General features: G+C 45.5%; 2 protein-coding genes across 3 annotated transcripts in view; one reads left to right on the top strand and one right to left on the bottom strand.

Moving 5' to 3' along the window:
* Aco2 (aconitase 2) overlaps window positions 1–9,433 on the bottom strand; it is a 43,316-nt gene extending 33,883 nt beyond the window's left edge. The window contains exon 1 of the mRNA XM_050165687.1: window positions 9,279–9,433. Within this exon, the coding sequence (XP_050021644.1) occupies window positions 9,279–9,314 (36 nt within the window). The 5' untranslated portion in view covers window positions 9,315–9,433. The remainder of the gene's footprint in view (window positions 1–9,278) is intronic.
* Window positions 9,434–10,036: 603 nt separating this feature from the next.
* The window catches only part of Phf5a (PHD finger protein 5A), a 6,911-nt gene continuing 331 nt past the window's right edge, over window positions 10,037–16,616 (top strand). Inside the window, exons 1-4 of one of the 2 annotated variants that reach the window (XM_050165696.1) lie at window positions 10,037–10,163; window positions 10,775–10,798; window positions 11,320–11,486; window positions 16,373–16,616. The exon at window positions 16,373–16,616 is cut by the window's right edge and continues 331 nt beyond it. In XM_050165696.1, coding sequence (XP_050021653.1) covers window positions 10,112–10,163; window positions 10,775–10,798; window positions 11,320–11,486; window positions 16,373–16,462 — 333 coding nt within the window. In that variant the 5' untranslated portion in view covers window positions 10,037–10,111 and the 3' untranslated portion in view covers window positions 16,463–16,616. The remainder of the gene's footprint in view (window positions 10,164–10,774; window positions 10,799–11,319; window positions 11,487–16,372) is intronic. The other variant, XM_050165697.1, reaches the window with a different exon arrangement.

Genomic DNA, 16,616 nt, shown 5'->3' with positions numbered 1-16,616 from the left:
CACCTTAATGGTGCCTGGCTGGTACAATGGCAGATTCCTCCCATCCTGCCAAGCCTAGGTTATACCATAACTACCTGTTATTGAGCCACCATGTCAATGAGGTCTTGTCCTCAGCAAGCCGAGGAGCTGGAGGTGGCCAAGCTACTCAAGAGATTGGATTCCTGGGTCAGGAGGAGGTCTCCTGACTTACTTCACTGAGGGACAAGTCACTAGGTACCTGTCAGCATGCCCCTGTGGGATGCTCCAATACAAAGAACAGGTACAGAAATGACATCCTTCTAGATCTGGATCCTCTCTCTTAGAATTTCAGACTCCTGAGCTGTGGGACCGTGGGATTCCTGACCTTTCTTGAGCCTTGATTTCCTCTTCTGTAACAGAAAGGGAAAACAGCAAAGATTACCAGGGTCGGAGAGCACGCAGTTTTAAAATGGAGAGAAAGACCCAAAATGATGACATAAAACCGCCAGTGTTTCCCCATACACAGTGGCTGAGGGGGGAAAAAAAAGAAAAGAGAAGAAAAAAAAAAACTGCCAATGGGGGCTGGGAAGAAGAGGTGGGAAACTCCTGGGCTACCATACTTTGTTAAGAGGAAATATAAAAGATGCTTCAAAAACACAGATGGGGTCAGACTCGTGGCTATTCCTGACCATGGCCTCCACAGTTTCAAGGCTCACTGCTCTCAGCAACTAGCTACCTGCTCAGCCCTTCCTGGCAGGAAAGGCCTCAGGGGGAGCTCCTTCTAGGTGGGCAAACCAGGAATGACTGTTAGTCAACACTTTGTGGAGTAGAAGCATCTTCCCACACCTCCACTGTAGCTTCTAACAACATTTTCCCACCCCCGGTGATAGGCAACGCTTGGCATCTCTCCTAAGAATTCAAAGCTACACAATTCCCTCTTGGCAGCAGGCAATCAGCTAGCTCGGTTGCTATGCAACCAGCAGGAACAAAAGTGGTGCAGCCCTTTCCAGAGACATGGAAAAGTACGGTGAAGAGTCATGCCTCCCCGAGTCCCTCTAAATGTCTACCAAAGACAGCAGGGGTCTTTTAAGAAACAGGCCGATTTATTCACTCATCCATCTAATTCTTTTTTGCTGCTGCATTCAGCAGCAGAGACTGGGCAGGTAGTGTGCTGCATACAAATCCCGAGCCCTGCTCTGGCCTGCAGATTAGGCAGTAGTTCTACAGCAACACACTGAGGAGGGGCACTCTGCAAAGCTCCTCAGGCAGCCTATATGCTCAGCCAAGAACAAAGTTGCCCTGTGAGACCCATATCTCCACCTCACTAGTATCTAGGGCAGGAAGCAATCGCAGCCCCTAGAGACATACAATGAAACCAGTTGGGGGGGGGGCAACTGAACTGTGTACCCCATATCCAGAGACCTGGTTTTTACTCCCTACCCCCAGGGGAGGGCTTCAGGGTAAAAGGTTAGCTAAGTGGTCAAAAGACCAAGTTCTATAGTCCAACATGTGACTCTGTAGTGTACTACCTGTGACCTCAAATGACTTAACCTTTGTGGGCCTCAATTTCATCATTAAAAAAACAGGCTGGGAATGTTGACATTTTAGGGTTGCTGTGAAGGACAAATGAGTAAACCCTGGTAAAAGAAAATCTAGGACGGATCTCTGAGTTCAAGGCCAGCCTGGTCTACAGAGCAAAAGTTCCAGGACAGCCAGGCTACACAAAGATACCTTGTCTCAAAAAACAACAAACAACAACAAAAAAAAGAAGGCCTAGGTCTGTAACAGGCGAAAGGACCTGTGACAGCTGCTATGCTCCCTGTTCCCCAGGCCTGAAGTGGTGGCTCCATCAACACCAGCCGTGGGTAGACTAAACATTCATGGGGCTGAGTCTGTTTTGAGGCCGTAGCATCTCCACCCACCGTTTGCTTCAGCCCTGTATTACAGTATTTAAATTATGGTTCCCTCATAGCATGGCTGACAACTATATGTAACTATAGTCCCAGGGGAGCCAATGCCCTTTCTAACTCCTTGGCACCAGGCACTCACCTGGTGTACATACATACCTACAGGGAAACATTAACACAAATAATAAAATAAATAAGCTGGGCGTCGGTGGGGGTGGCATCGTTTGCTGAGGAGGGGTGGTGGCACACGCCTTTAATCCCAGAACTCTAATTCCAGCACTCAGGAGGCAGAGGCAGGTGGATCTCTGAGTTTGAGGCCAGACCGGTGTATAGAGAGGCTTCCGGTACAACCAGGGCTACACAGAGAAACCTTGTCTCAAAAAAAAAAAAAAAAAAAAAAAAAACTAAAACAGGGCAGTGGTGGTGCACACCTTTAATAACAGCACTCAGGAGGCAGAGGCAGGTGGATCTCTACGTGTTCAATGCCAGCCTGATCTACAGAGCAAGTTCTAGGGCAGCCAAGGCCACACAGAGAAACCTGGGCTCAAAAACACACACACACAACTCTAAAACAAACAAAAACAAATCTTTTTTAAAAAAATTTAGGTGGTGGTAAGCACTTGTAATCCCATTTATTTATTGTGTTTGCATGCATGTGTGCACATGTGAAGGTAAGAGGACAGCTTATAGGAATATGTTCTCTTTCCATCATGCAGGTGACAAGCTCAGACCATTAGACCATCTCACCAGCCCTAGACTCTTTTACATGAAGGACCTAAAGATAAATGCTAGACAATAGAGGCTGTAAACTGGTGGGGTTGGGAGTTAGAGACAGAAACTAACATATCCTATATGCCATAACCCACATCTGATTTGCCCCAAGTGTCTAATACACACAATGCCCATTTCAGAGAGGAATCTGAGGATCTTAACTACTGCTTAGATCATTCCACATCTGTTGACCTCTTGCTCGGACTAAGCCTTGTAAAATGACCTTAAGAAAGTAAAATCACCATGCCTTCCAGAACTCCAATATAGTTTTGTTTTGGTTTTTATTTTTGGAGACAGGGTTTCTCTGTGTAGCTTTGGACCCTGTTCTGGCACTTGTTCTGTAGACCAGGCTGGCCTTGAACTCACAGAGATTTGCCTGCCTCTGCCTCCGGAGTGATGGGTCCAAGATAGCTTTTATAGGTACACTGTGGGACACCCCTATAAGATTCTGTCCCTATTTTCAGTGTTGGGAAGGGTTTACTCATAAAACAAGAAATGGGATCAACAAGAAGGCTCAGAAGATAAAGGTACTTGCTGTCAAGCCTGATGACCTGAATTTAATCTCCAAAATCCACATAATAGAGAGCTAACTCATACAAGTTGTCCTCTGCTGTGCACACGCACAGTGGCACGTACATACACGCTCAACAAACAAAAAAAGAAACTTCACAAATCTTTTTTTCATCTTCATTGTTAGGGTTTGTGAATCCCAGACTAGTCTCAAACATGCACACATATACATCCACACCAAACACATATATGAACACACACACACCACACAGATCCTCTCCACTGCCAGAACTCTAATCTCACAGATCCCAGGTCTCATTGCCTCCTCTGTGACCTTTTATGGTCCAGAACCTTACACAGCAACTCAGTTTCTTTTCCTCAAGTATAAGTCAATCATGTTATCCCTGATTTAAAATGGTACAGAGCTGAGAGCACTGGCTGCTTTTCCAGAAGACTTAGGTTCAATTCCTAACACCTCACAACTGTCTGCAACAGCAGTCCCACAGGGTTTGCTGCCCACTTTTGGCCTCCATGGGCACTGCATGCATGTGGTGCACACATACAAACTACACAGACAAATAAAATAAAAAGAAGAATCATTAAGGAAAAGAGAAAGAGAGAGAGCAAGAGAAGCAAAGAAAACCACCCAGTGGATTTTCCTCTGGGTGCTCAAACGGGAGTAAATGAAGTTCCTTAACTAGTCTTCACGAATCCACCAATTCCTTCTCAGCCCTCCCTTCTCGTGACACAAATGAGCTGCCTGGTCTTACCCTAACACACTAGCTCAAGCCCATCGGGTACTCTGGTTATGTTGCTGCTTTTATCTCACGTTTCTTCTCCCCAAATACTGACTTGCTATCTTATTATCAGCTAAACGTCAGTTCAAAGGCTATCTCCTCTGCAGTCATCCCAAACCACCTAGAGCTCAAATTCTGACACATTTCCACTCCTTACTCTTTACCTCTGATCTACTTCCTCTTCATTCTTCTTTCCCTTATCTTATTCTATTTCTCTTCATACCAACCAACCTCTTTTGTTTATATACAGGGTTTCTCGATTATATAGCTCTGGCTTCCTGTACTCACTACGTAGACCAGGATATCCTACCCAACTCAGAGATCAACTTCCCTCTGCCCCACCATAGACAATCCTGGGATTAAAGGCATTTACCATCACCTGACTTAACCAAATTTCTTATTTGTCTACTTGGCCATTTTCTATCTCCCCACCTCCCTCAGGCTCAGGAGCAGCTGCGTTGGCAAGCATGTGCTACTTACTATACCTAGCTTAGATCCCCTAAGCTTGTTTACTTCACCCTCCCAGAGCCTAGACCAGAGCTGAACAGCAGCATGTAATACACATCTTAGCAGCAACTGGTTCAGATAGCAATGCTGTGCTCTGCTAGTCCTCTACATAGTATCTTCATACCTAAATCGGAGGGGTATAAAGTTGGTCCTCTAACTCTTCACCAACTTTTTCAACTTAAACCAACAGTTGACCCCAGGAAGGCTTCACAGTGAACATACCACCAGAAAAACCTCTTTAAAATTCAAAGGAAGAGGTGTTTTATCTTGTTTTTGAAAAATGAAATTTTGTAAGAGACTTCTACCACAGATGTCAGACTTCTTTGTAGTTAACTACCATTACAGAACTACATGCAAGAAGTTGCATGATTTTACCAAGGTCATACAGAACCCAAATTCCAGTATATTACTGCAAAGTCAAACATCTGAGAAATACATCTGAAGCACCATCCTTTTATTTATCACCTACAGTCAAATGGACAAAAATAAACATTAAAAGAGTAAGCATGGCTTTAAAAAAGTCTTAACCTCTATTTTCTTCCTTTTTTAAATTATCTTTATTTTACGTGCTTTGCTGTTATGCCTGCGTGTATGTCTGTATGGAAGGTGTCAGATCTTGGAGTTACAGACAGTTGTAAGCTGCCACGTGAGTGCTGGGATGTGAACCCAGGTCTTCTGAAGAGCAGTCAGTGCTGTCAACTGCTGAGTCATCTTTCTTCTTTCTGTTTCTTTCTACCTGTAGCAAGTACTACAAAAACGATAGAATGTGTGGAATTCAGCACTGGTCCTTGGTAAGGAAGCCAGTGGTGTTCTGATGCAAGGCTAAGTCTCACTGCCAAAGGGAAGCAGCACACTGCCACTTGCTGCCCTCAGGTTTTGGAATCAGAAATGTGCACATCCAATCACATCAGATCTACCAAAAAGTAGTGATAACAGTGTGCCACACCAACTCCAGTGTCGTCTGTGTGACATGACATATGTCATTATGCTGGATGGGAGCTACGTGTCCCATGGGACTAGGCTTCCTGGAGGTCAATGGCAGACAGCCTGGTATTAGCCACAGCTGAGGCATAGACTGGTTTCTCGATTAGCTGGCTATGCGGGATATGAGCTTTGCACAATCTTTTTTATAATAATGATTATATACACACACACACACACACACACACACACACACACACACACACACACAAGGATCATTCTCTTCAGAAACAGCTCTGGGATAAGGAAGCACAGTATGGGAATGTATAAGACTACAGCAGAACCTTTGTCATACACAGGGTATATGATGAGCAAAGTAATAGATGGGTTAATGTTGATGGACAAAGGCTGTTATATTATACTTTCAACTTTATGGATAGGCTTGCTAGATCCCAACCCCCATGATGTCTGCTGCATAAGAAGGTACTAAAAAGTATATTTCAACAGGTGCAGAGAACTGATTAGGTATATTTGGTCACTAGATGAAATAAAGGGTTAGGAAGAGGAAGGGCCATGATAGAGATAATGAGACAGAAACTTTCTATTCATAAGATGAAACCACTTGTCTGAGGTTTACATTCCCAAGGACAAGATTTCCTCTTCTAAGGATGCTTTATGTCTAACACCTGTTCCTGATAATAACTTTTCTTAAATATTGCTGATGTGACTAAAAGCTTTCATATTGTGCCAACCAATGACACATGACCTTCTGATTTGTTCTTTGTTTGAATACTATATTAATGAAAACACAAATTCAGTAAAATCGCAGCAGATTCCAACCACTCTCTTGTGTGTTGTGTCTGTCTGTCATTCGCCGAACTTGTGCCTTCCTGTTACCAAGACCCTGCTTCTCCCACGGTCTGAGTGGCTCCCCTGAGCCGGTCCGTGGCAACAGTGTACTTATTTAATAAGTATATAGAACTCTCACTGGTGTCAGCTAGGGTTTTGAACACTTTGCAACTGTTACTTGATTAAAATTGATATATTATGGTATCTAAAAGAACAGGTAGAGAGAGATGGAGTAACTTACTGAATATTAGAGCTACTTAATAAACCAGGATACAAGCCCAGATATTTTGATGCATGAATTCATGCTATTAGCCTTTATGCTGTATTTTCTTTCTGTTTCTTCACCTGCCTGCCTTACCCCAGGGTCATAAAAGGTAAATAAGTGCTAGTGTTAGTGGCAGGAGTGATACGAACCATCTCGTAACCATCCTTCGCACTTGGTTCAGTGAAAAGAAGAGTAATAAATATTCAGGCTGAGAAAGATCTCCAAAGATACATTACAATAAAGTAAACATTCCACAAGAACAGGAACTGGAATCTACTAAGAGGACTCAGTGGTTAAGATTACCGGCTGCTCTTCCAGAGGACCCAGGTTTGACTTCCCACACCCACAGGTGGCTCATGACCATCTTTATCCCCAGTTCCAAGGGATATGATTCTTTCCTCTGCTTTCTGTGAATAAGGCATGCATGCCCATGGTGCATATACACACATGCAGGCAAAAAACACCCACACACACAACATAAAATAGTAAAACTTTAAATACACTGGGAGGGGACTAGAGAGATGATTCAGAGGTTAAGAGTACTGGCTGCTCTTCCAGGGGTCCTGAGTTCAATTCCCAGCAACCACATCTTGGCTCACAACCAACTGTAGTGAGATCTGGTGTCTTCTTCTAGTGTGCAGGCAGAACACTGTACACATAATAAGTAAATCCTTAAAAAAATACATACATACATACATACTTACATACGTACACTGGGAAAAAGACAAAAACTCTGGGGTTGTCTTCTTACCAATTTTTCTATTGGCCATGATGGCATGTGTCTATATTCCAAGCACTCAGGAGAATAAGGCAGGAAAATTGAAAGTTTAAGGCCAGCACAAGGAACACAGGTAAGAGCCAGTCTTAAATGCAAGACCAAAACGAGAAAGAAAAGAAAAAGTCAGTGATGTTTATGAAGTACTCAGTGCATACTAGAGATTGACTGGACACAGCTACCAAGGTATTAACCATCACTTCTCAAATGCATCAAGCAAAAAAGCGGTCAACAAAAGATGTTCTGAGAACAGAATCACGGGGCATCACTTGAGACTGCCTCGCTGTCTGGGTGTGGCAGCATATTGCACAGGACATAACACTCCTCATCCACCTTAGCTGAATGAACATCTAAGGGACTGCAACTGTAATCCTGACTCCAGCAGTCATTCGGTCTCTCAAGGGCTTAGATTCAGCACATGTAAAGGAGGTTGAACGACATCACTGTAAACACATTCTAATTCCCCATAATTAAGTGCTCAATAAACATGTCTAATAAAGCCCAATCCCAACCGATAGACAAAGGACATAGGAAGTTACATTTGCAAGGTCATGGGATCAGAGCAGGGCATGAACTATAGCCCAGATCTTTCTCCACTACTCTAACACACACACTTTCCACGGTCCAAATGGGACATTTTATCTTTGTTCCATACCCAAAAGTCATTTATCCTATTAAATCTTTTCTGGACTCCACTAAATCATAGGATAAGATCAGGACAAAACACCCCGTACTATCTAAAGAAACAAAGGAACTGAAGAGATAATTCAGCTGCAAATCCCTCACCTTGGCCAAAATTTCAAAGATTTGTTCAGATAAAGAAGAGTTTTATTTTACAGTTTGATTTTTAAGTAATGTGATAAAAGAATAACTTCAAATGATAATGCTTCCTGAGAGTACAGCACATAACTTTTTAAAATTAATTCTATGTTAAAAGCTGTGCCACTTGGTCCAAAGCAGACACACAAATGATTAACCAAACATGTCTACAAGGTATTTCATTGCTTTATTTTTATTGATGAAATACACACTTCTACAGCAAACTTCATATACCTTCTTAGGGTTGTCAAGTTAGGAGTGAAAAGCCATCTGCCAGTCATAGTCAACTTTCTAGAAGTGTCCTAACAGAAGAGTCAAGGTCAAACTGCTGAGTCTTCTCATCTCCCCGCCTAGTATCTGAAAAGCAACTAACTGTGAATTCGAAATACTTGACTTTGTACTCTTGACAAACAGAAACGACCACACCCTGGTCCAGGCAGTTCTGTGACATTAGGCTGCCGTGAAGGATGTGAACGGAGGGACTGCAGGTCACTGCTCAGGCCACGGCACTTTAGTGACACCGTGAAAGCCAGAACTTTCATCCACTTTTCTGCAGTTTTACCACCTATCGAGTTGGGAAAAAAAAATCACCTGACATCTATGTCGCCAGGGAAATAAATAAATCAAGTACCATTAGTCTTGACGTGTGGTACCCAGGTGAAAGAGAACTGTTTCATGATTATTTACTACAACGGGGCCCAGAATGCGCTCCCCTTCTTGCATCTGTGACCCCGAGTGTCCTCAAAAGGTAGTACTGGGTGTAACTCCAGGCCGGGCAACCACAGATACACACGGCTGGCAAGTCTCTGCTGGTGTGGAAAGTAACGGCTTCCAGAACCCGGCTTGGGGAAACCCAAACCACCGCGCCCCCCAGTCACCTTGTCATCACCTTGAGGAACAGAAAACCATCCTAGGGGAGCGGGCACCTCGGCCCTCAGAAACTAAGGGGTGCCCCCACCCTTTACCAGGCTGCGGCTGCTTAGACTCTAGGATCCGGCCGCGCGGGGACGGGGATTGGGAAGTGACTGGGCCAGGGACGCCTTGACCTAGGTCGACGCAGGAGAGGACAAGGGCGCTGGGCCGGCGGCAGGAAGAGGTACAGCCCCAGGTCGAGCCCGTCTCGCCTGGCCTCGCCTACCGCCGCGGGCAGAGCAGCAGGCTCCCCGCCCCCGTGAACCCACACATCTGAGCTCGCTCACCTGCAGCCGGGTCACCAGTAGGCTGTAAGGCGCCATTTTGTGCACTGACAAAGATGAGGTCGCGTGAAAGTGACGTGCCACACGGCATATTTAAAGGCCTTGGGAGGGGCGTGGCCTCCAGAGGGGCGCGTCACGCTGACGCGCGGATCAGGCTCCCGGAGCCAGGGTCCAGGGAGCGCAGTGGGCGGGACTTCCAGGACGGGCAGAGCAGGGAACTGCCAGCTTGGCTTTGTGCGCCGTCCGGTCACCTTTGCACTTGGGACTGGGAGCTGGAGGGGAATCAGGGGTTCAAGGTCATCCTTCACTCCTGAGACTCATCGAAGACACCCCCAAACCCGCATTCTTCGCGGAAGCATGCATGAGGCCCTTGGCCTCAACCCCGAGCACAAAAAGTAACATGTAGAAAAAAAGTTGTTGCTTTGTTTTTCGAGACAGCCCTGACTGCCCTGGAACTCGCTCTGTACACCGGTCTGGACTCGAGCTCACAGCCGCCTGCCTCTGTCCCCCGAGTGCTGGGATCAAAGGCCGTTCGCCACCACCACCACCCGGCCATGTGTAGAAATTTTATCCAAGAACAAATATCGGGTTATACGTTCAAATCAGGAGAAAAAAAATATTATCTAAGTCTTTGATGCACCTGCTATGTATGGCAAGGCGAGATCCCGCCGAGGAAACTCTCGCGAGATCTAGCGGGATTTGGTGCAATGGTGGGTTAACGCTGATGGACATCTTAACCACCAATCATGGAGAAGTGGGCGTAGGAACGGTTAGGTGTAGGTTAAAGGTCGAGCGGAAATTCGCTAAGCTTCCGGCCGCCGGCTGGGGAAAGAGTTATGGCTAAACATCATCCAGACTTGATTTTCTGCCGTAAGCAGGCTGGTGTCGGTGAGTTGGTTCCCTGCTCCCTTCTGTTTGAGTGGAATGGTATACGAAACTGGGGGCTGGGAGGATTCACCTCCTCTTCCGGGCTTTGGTTTGGGGGCTCCACGTTTCGCGCCTTACGGTCTCTGTAAGCGCGCTCCGGTTTGTAGTATCTGATGAGAGGGCGGGAGTGTGCATGTGGGTCTAAAACTGGCGGGAGCATCAGGGCCGTCCCGGATTGCTTTGGACTTGGGAGGATTCAGGACAGCTTTCGGGACAAGGCTTTGGTGCAAAGCAAAATTTAGGAGCATAGGCCGGGCGTGGTAGGTCAAGAAAGTAATCCCATCTTCTGGGAGTCTGAAGGCAGGAACATTGATGTGAGTTCGAGGCAGGCTGGCCTGAACAACATAAGTAGTTCCAGGTTACACAACGGAAATTTACCTCAGAAGGGGGCGGAGGGCGGTGGAGAGGGAGAAAAAGGAGCATAAGACAGCTATCATGCATAGCTCACTGTAGTCATTGCTACATGCCCCATCGTTCATCCTCAGCTTGAGGAACAACGTCGTTGATAAATAACAATTCATAAATAGCAATTTTAATTTTAACTCTTAATTTTACCATCTTTGATCTTACAGCTATCGGAAGATTGTGTGAAAAATGTAAGCAGAACATGCCCGCTCACCCTTTGCCTTCCTTCTTTGCTCTTTGAAGATCCAACAAGTCATTAATTCCAGAGGAACAGCAAAGAAACATTGAATAGCTAGCTATGCCAAGCTACCGCGAACACTGAATGTCTGATTGCCACCAAAGGCTTCCTCCCAGTTTAGCTTGCACGTTTTTAATACTTCATATTTAGGTTTTGAAAAAAGATGTCTACTTTTGGACAGTAAGAACCGTCAGAGCAATGTCAACCTTCCCGGGCCAGTGTGTGTGCAAGATGCATGTATTCAGTTGACGATAACTACATAGACTTAGAGCTCCAAATTCTTTCCTTATATGAGTTAGCATTTGTTTATGCTGAAGGAAAGTAAGGTCGGTACAGGATAAGGTTTATGCTGTCAAGATAGAGGTCTAAAGTCACTGTCAAAAGGAGACTAGTTATTTCCCCCTTAGAACCGAGGAAAGCTCTGTGTAGGAAGAAATCGCTTGTGCATATAACTCCAGTCTCCTTTCTTTGCAGGCGATGGCAAGTGTGTGATTTGTGATTCCTACGTGCGACCCTGCACCCTGGTTCGCATATGTGACGAGTGTAACTATGGGTCTTACCAGGGCCGGTGTGTGATCTGTGGAGGTCCCGGAGTCTCGGATGCCTACTACTGTAAAGAGTGCACCATCCAGGAGAAGGATGTGAGTGTGGACTGAGCTTCCCACCTGGCCTTTCTTCCTTTTACTTTGGACCATTTTGCCATCCATGGCCGTCTCTTTTGGTCTATGGAAATTGCAATATTCAGCTAGTTGTGTAGGTAATTTCTTCAAGCCTGTGCGCGAAACTGGGTGTGGTCTAATAAAGAGCAGTTTTTTTGTGTATCAAGGACAGAGTGCAAGAGAAGCAAGTTGGTATTAGTTTCAGCATTCTGGAGACCCTTTTCTCTCTTCCTTTGGTGTCTCCCTTGCATGGGCGAATGGGCATGTGTAGAGATCGAAGGACAACCTGTGAAGTCAATTCTCCCTTTAAAGTCTGGTCCCGCAGTTGAACTCAAATTGTTGTGCTTGGCAAGTGCGTTTACCGGCTGTCTTAGGTGTTTATTGCTGTGGGGAAACACCATGACCAAGAGCAGACTGAGGAGGAAAGGGCTCATTTCTCCTGCCTCTCCAGCTAGCAGTCCATCATTGATGGAATTCAAAGCAAGAATCTGCAGACAGGAACTGAAGCAAAAGCCGTGGGGGATCACTGCTCACTGGCTTGCTCTCTTATGGATTGCTGGGCCTGCTTTCTTAGAGCATCCAGATTACCAGCCCACAAGTAGCGCTGCCCACATAGACTGGGCTCTCTCATATCAGTCATCAATCGAGAAAATGCACCACTGGTCAATCGAGTGGGTTTTCTCGGTTGCAGTGTCCTCTTTCCAAAAGATGCTTGTTTCTGTCAGGTTGACATAAGATTAGCCAGCATCCCCACTGCGCCATTTGTCAGCTCATTATTATTCTTTATTTGTTTTTGTTTTTCCAAGATAGGATTTCTCTGTGTAGCGCTGAGTATCCTGGAATTCAACTGTAGACCAGGCTGGCCTGGGACTCAGAGATCCTCCTGCCTCTGTCTCCCAAGTGCTGGGATTAAAGGTGTGTCCTGTCGCCACCCGGCTTGTTATTCTTTTTTTTCCCCCTTACATTGCCTACAGACTGGCTTGTTATTCTTTTTTTTTTTTAATTGTTTATTTATTTATTCATGTATACAATATTCTGTCTGTGTGTATGTCTGCAGGCCAGCAGAGGGTTCCAGACCCCATTACAGATGGTTGTGAGCCACCATGTGGTTGCTAGGAATTGAACTCAGGTCCTTTGGAAGAGCAGGCAATGCTCTTAACCTCTGAGCCATCTCTCCAGCCCCTGGCTTGTTATTCTTACCCACATATAGCATCCTATGTTTATGAGTAACCAGAAGCACATAGGTAATGTTTAGTAACACTCAGTAGTTCTGTCTCCCTCTTTTTCATGCTAGACATAGGGTTAAGTGTGTATCCCTAGCCTGTAACTGAAGATTCTGCTTCCTGACTGCAGAGGTTACAGATTTGTACCCGCACACCCGATCAGTAGTTCTCTTTGCCAGCAGTGGGGGCAGATATCATTGAGGTGGTCTTGCTTCGTGTCCTAGGCTGGTCTGGTACTCATTACATAGTCCAGATGGCCTCAAACTCACAGCAGTCCTTCTGCCTCTGCCTCCTAGGTGCTAGGATGACATGCCCAGCTCAGTTCTCTTGAATCTACTGTGATAAAGGGCAGTTTGGGTGACAAATTGAATTAGGGATAGTTCTAGTTGATACCAGCTTAAAGTAAAAACATTGGTGTTGTATAATGGATTGATTGCTGGTCTTCCTTAGATTTTTGTTTCTTGAAGGTGTGTAGTATGGGAAGGAAATGTGTAGTAGCTGTCAGTTCTCTGAGCAAGACTCAGGGACATGTAGATCAGGCTACAGGCATGCTTAACCTTATTCTTAGTGTAGTAGTGGGTACTAGCAATGAGACATTGTTTCTCTTGTGAAAGGAGGTAGGATACAGTCTCACTGAACTATCAGAGGGGGCTAGAGTATCTATAATAAGGCAAAATGTGTGTCACTCTTTGTAGTGGCTTGAGCAAAGTGTAGGTGGTTTGTGGATGTAATCTCTCCCTTATTCCTCACACCACATGACCATGTAAGTAGAGGTTATCCTTGTCTCTACTCTGTCCCAAGCTGTCTGACTAAGCCTTGACACCATGTTGTGCTTTTCTATGTCCTTTTTGGTGTATGCTCATGAAGAGAACCAGCCAAGCCTCCTCAGCACTCCACATTTGGGTGCTACCCACCACCAGTACTGGAAGCCAGATAGGACCTTGGGGGCGGGGTGGGGGGGTTCTACATGGTACAGAAAATGATCTGTGCTAGCTGAGCTTTCAGCTTTGAATGACTTCATGAAGTACATAATTCACAAACGTAAGAGGATAAATATGGAGTAGCAGGTAGACATCAAATCAGGTCTTACCACATGCAGAAGTTGATTGGGGAAGCCACATGTAGGCGTTTAGCTCGAGTTCCCAATTGAGAGCTTTCTCTCCGTGCTCCCTGCATGCTGCGTGCTAACATCACAGGATAATGAGTGAGTCCTGTGGTATAGTCAGCTCACCGTCCTCACAGCTGCAGGGCTTGCTCTGGTTCGCTTGACTTTCTTTGTTATGTCAGTTTGTCTGTGTGGCCCTGTGGTGTTAAGAAGACAGCTTGCCTGAGTTGCATTTCCCCTCTGGTGAGTGCTTTTGCCCACTGAGCCATCTTTGAAGTCCAAAGCCACAGTAATAACTTTATCTGCCTGCTGTTTTTCCCTGTCTTTCTTAGAGAACAGAAGGGCGGCCTGGCCCAAGATGGAGGTTTAGAGCAGCTGAAAAGTACTATTTACTCTGTTGAATCCACTGTTGTTTGGGGAAAGGAGAAAGTTGATGGTGAAGTGTGAAATCATAATTTCACTCGATGATTTGAACACTCTCCTGCCCTAAACTCTATCGTCTTCTGTCTTCTACAGCTGTAGATCTTTCCTTTTCTCAGGTCTTGGTGTAACAGTGCCTAGTCTGTAATACAAGAATGATACTCTGGTTCTGGTACTGCGCCTGTGAAGTATTCCTGGCAGACACCCCCACCCTCCGGACATTTGAGTCTTAGGACTTGAGAAGTACTTAATGTAAGGGAAAGAGGAGGCACACACAGTTCTTAAGCTAAAGGGTCCATGTAGAGACAACAGTTTGTTGGACTTCAGTTGCAGCTAGAGTCTGTATCTGACTTCATCTTGGAACTAGAGAATGCTTACTAAACGGTAATCACCATCTCATTTGTCTGCGTGAGCCCTGTGATCTGATACCTGTGGATCTCTGTCCCTCATTCTGCCCCCAAGAATTATTTTAGACGTCACTTCACCTACTTCACATTATACAGGAGCATTCGGCGGACACTTGAGCTCGAGCTCACATCACCCAGCACTAGTTTCCAAGGAACACAAAGCAGTTCCGTGACATGATCCAGCCTCTCGTCCTTACAGACAGATGTAGATGCAGTGCCTGGGCTTTTTCCTGGGCAGAAATCTTCCTGCCTCAGAAGCCACCCCTTATTGTTCCTCTCTTCGTGCAGTTTCTATAATTTATGAGGTAGCTAATTAGGTCAGTAAGCTGAGCTGAGTATCCTCGTTGCTAATTTTTCAAAACCTCAAAAATAACCAAGAACCAGGAGCTGAGCATGGTGGTGCATGCTTTCAATCCTAGTACTTGGGAGGCAGAGGCAGGTAGATCTCTGAGTTTGAGGCCAGCATGGTCTATAAAGAGTTCCAGGTTGGCCAGGGCTACACAAAGAAACCTTGTCTCGAAAAACCAAAAATCAAAATGAAAACAGTCTGGGATACCCTGTCGTACAAAACAAACTCTTCCAGGACCCACCAATATCTTCCTACCTGGTACTAGAGGACTAATTTGTACGTTCTCATGATGTGATAGCAAACAAATCCCTTGGCCCCGATCCCAACCAGAGACTAAGGAAAATAGTGAGCAGTTGTGGAGTTAAAATGTGTTCTCGATTATTTACTATTTTGCACATCCCAGATTCTCTTAGTAGCAGCCACTTCACTGAGACATCTCAGCAGTCACATTTTTTTGCCATGGAGTTAAATGTTGACTAGGAGTGGACTTTAAGTTGCGAGTCATTATTCTGTTGGAGATGGAAGGCAGTGTGAATGTCCTGACGGAATGCTTGATCTAATCCATGCACTTCCTCCAACCACCTCACTGTCATCTCTGAGAAATGACAAGCTGAGAAACATTTTTTTTACTTTGTTGTCTTGCTGTTTCTACCATTCTCACCCACTTCGTTTTATTTAGGAAAACCGGAAAGGTGACTAGACAGTTGACCCTAAAGCTATAGAATGGTCTTCTAGAGGCTGACAAGTGCCTTGAGACCCCGTGTCCTAGCTGTGCTCGCTCACAGCGTGGCATGCATATGTACACACATACTGAATCAATGTAAACATTTTCTTTAATTTTTATTTTCAAGACACGGTTTTTCTGTGGCTTTGGAGCCTGTTCTGGAACTAGCTGTTGTAGAACAGACTGGCCTCGAAGTCACAGAGATCCGCCTGCCTCTGCCTCCTGAGTGCCGGGATTAAAGGCGTGCGCCACCACCACCTGGCCTTTATTTTAAATTTAAAAGTGGTCTTTAAACTCATAAAAGCTAGGGGAGAGACAGTACTGACTGATCTGGGGGAAGCTCCCCTAGTTCAGTAAATAGAGGTGTCTGTCACGTTTATGGGCGAAAACACATTGATTATGTGGTTCTTTTTTGGTTTTGGAGACAGGGTTTCTCTGTGTAACAGCCCTGGGTATCCTGGAACTCACTTTGTAGACCACACTGACCTCAAACTTGCAGAAATCCACCTGCCTCTGTACGAGGACTGAGAGCTCTTGGGGCTGAGGTGAAGACTGATACTTTTCCTATTCCTGGGCTAAATTTAACCTTAAATCTCTTGAGTCAGTTTCAAGGACTTAACAACTCTGTTCTGTTTTTCAGAGAGACGGTTGCCCCAAGATTGTCAATTTGGGGAGCTCTAAGACAGACCTGTTCTATGAACGCAAAAAATACGGCTTCAAGAAGAGGTGATGGGTAGGCGGCTCGTTCCTCCCCCATCAAGCTGCTGCAGCTACCAGAAAAGACGCCTACTACCACCAGCAGAAGGGACCAGAGCCAGTGTGTTGCCAGAACAGCCTGCTAGAGCTAATGTCCTGCCGCCTCCCACCCCCCACCCCTGTCTTTC

This window comes from Alexandromys fortis, unplaced genomic scaffold, assembly GCF_014885135.2.
Source record: "Alexandromys fortis isolate MF-2015 unplaced genomic scaffold, M_Fortis_MF-2015_v1.1 scaffold_157, whole genome shotgun sequence".
NCBI lineage: Eukaryota > Metazoa > Chordata > Mammalia > Rodentia > Cricetidae > Alexandromys > Alexandromys fortis.
This window is presented reverse-complemented; position numbering and strand designations above follow the sequence as displayed.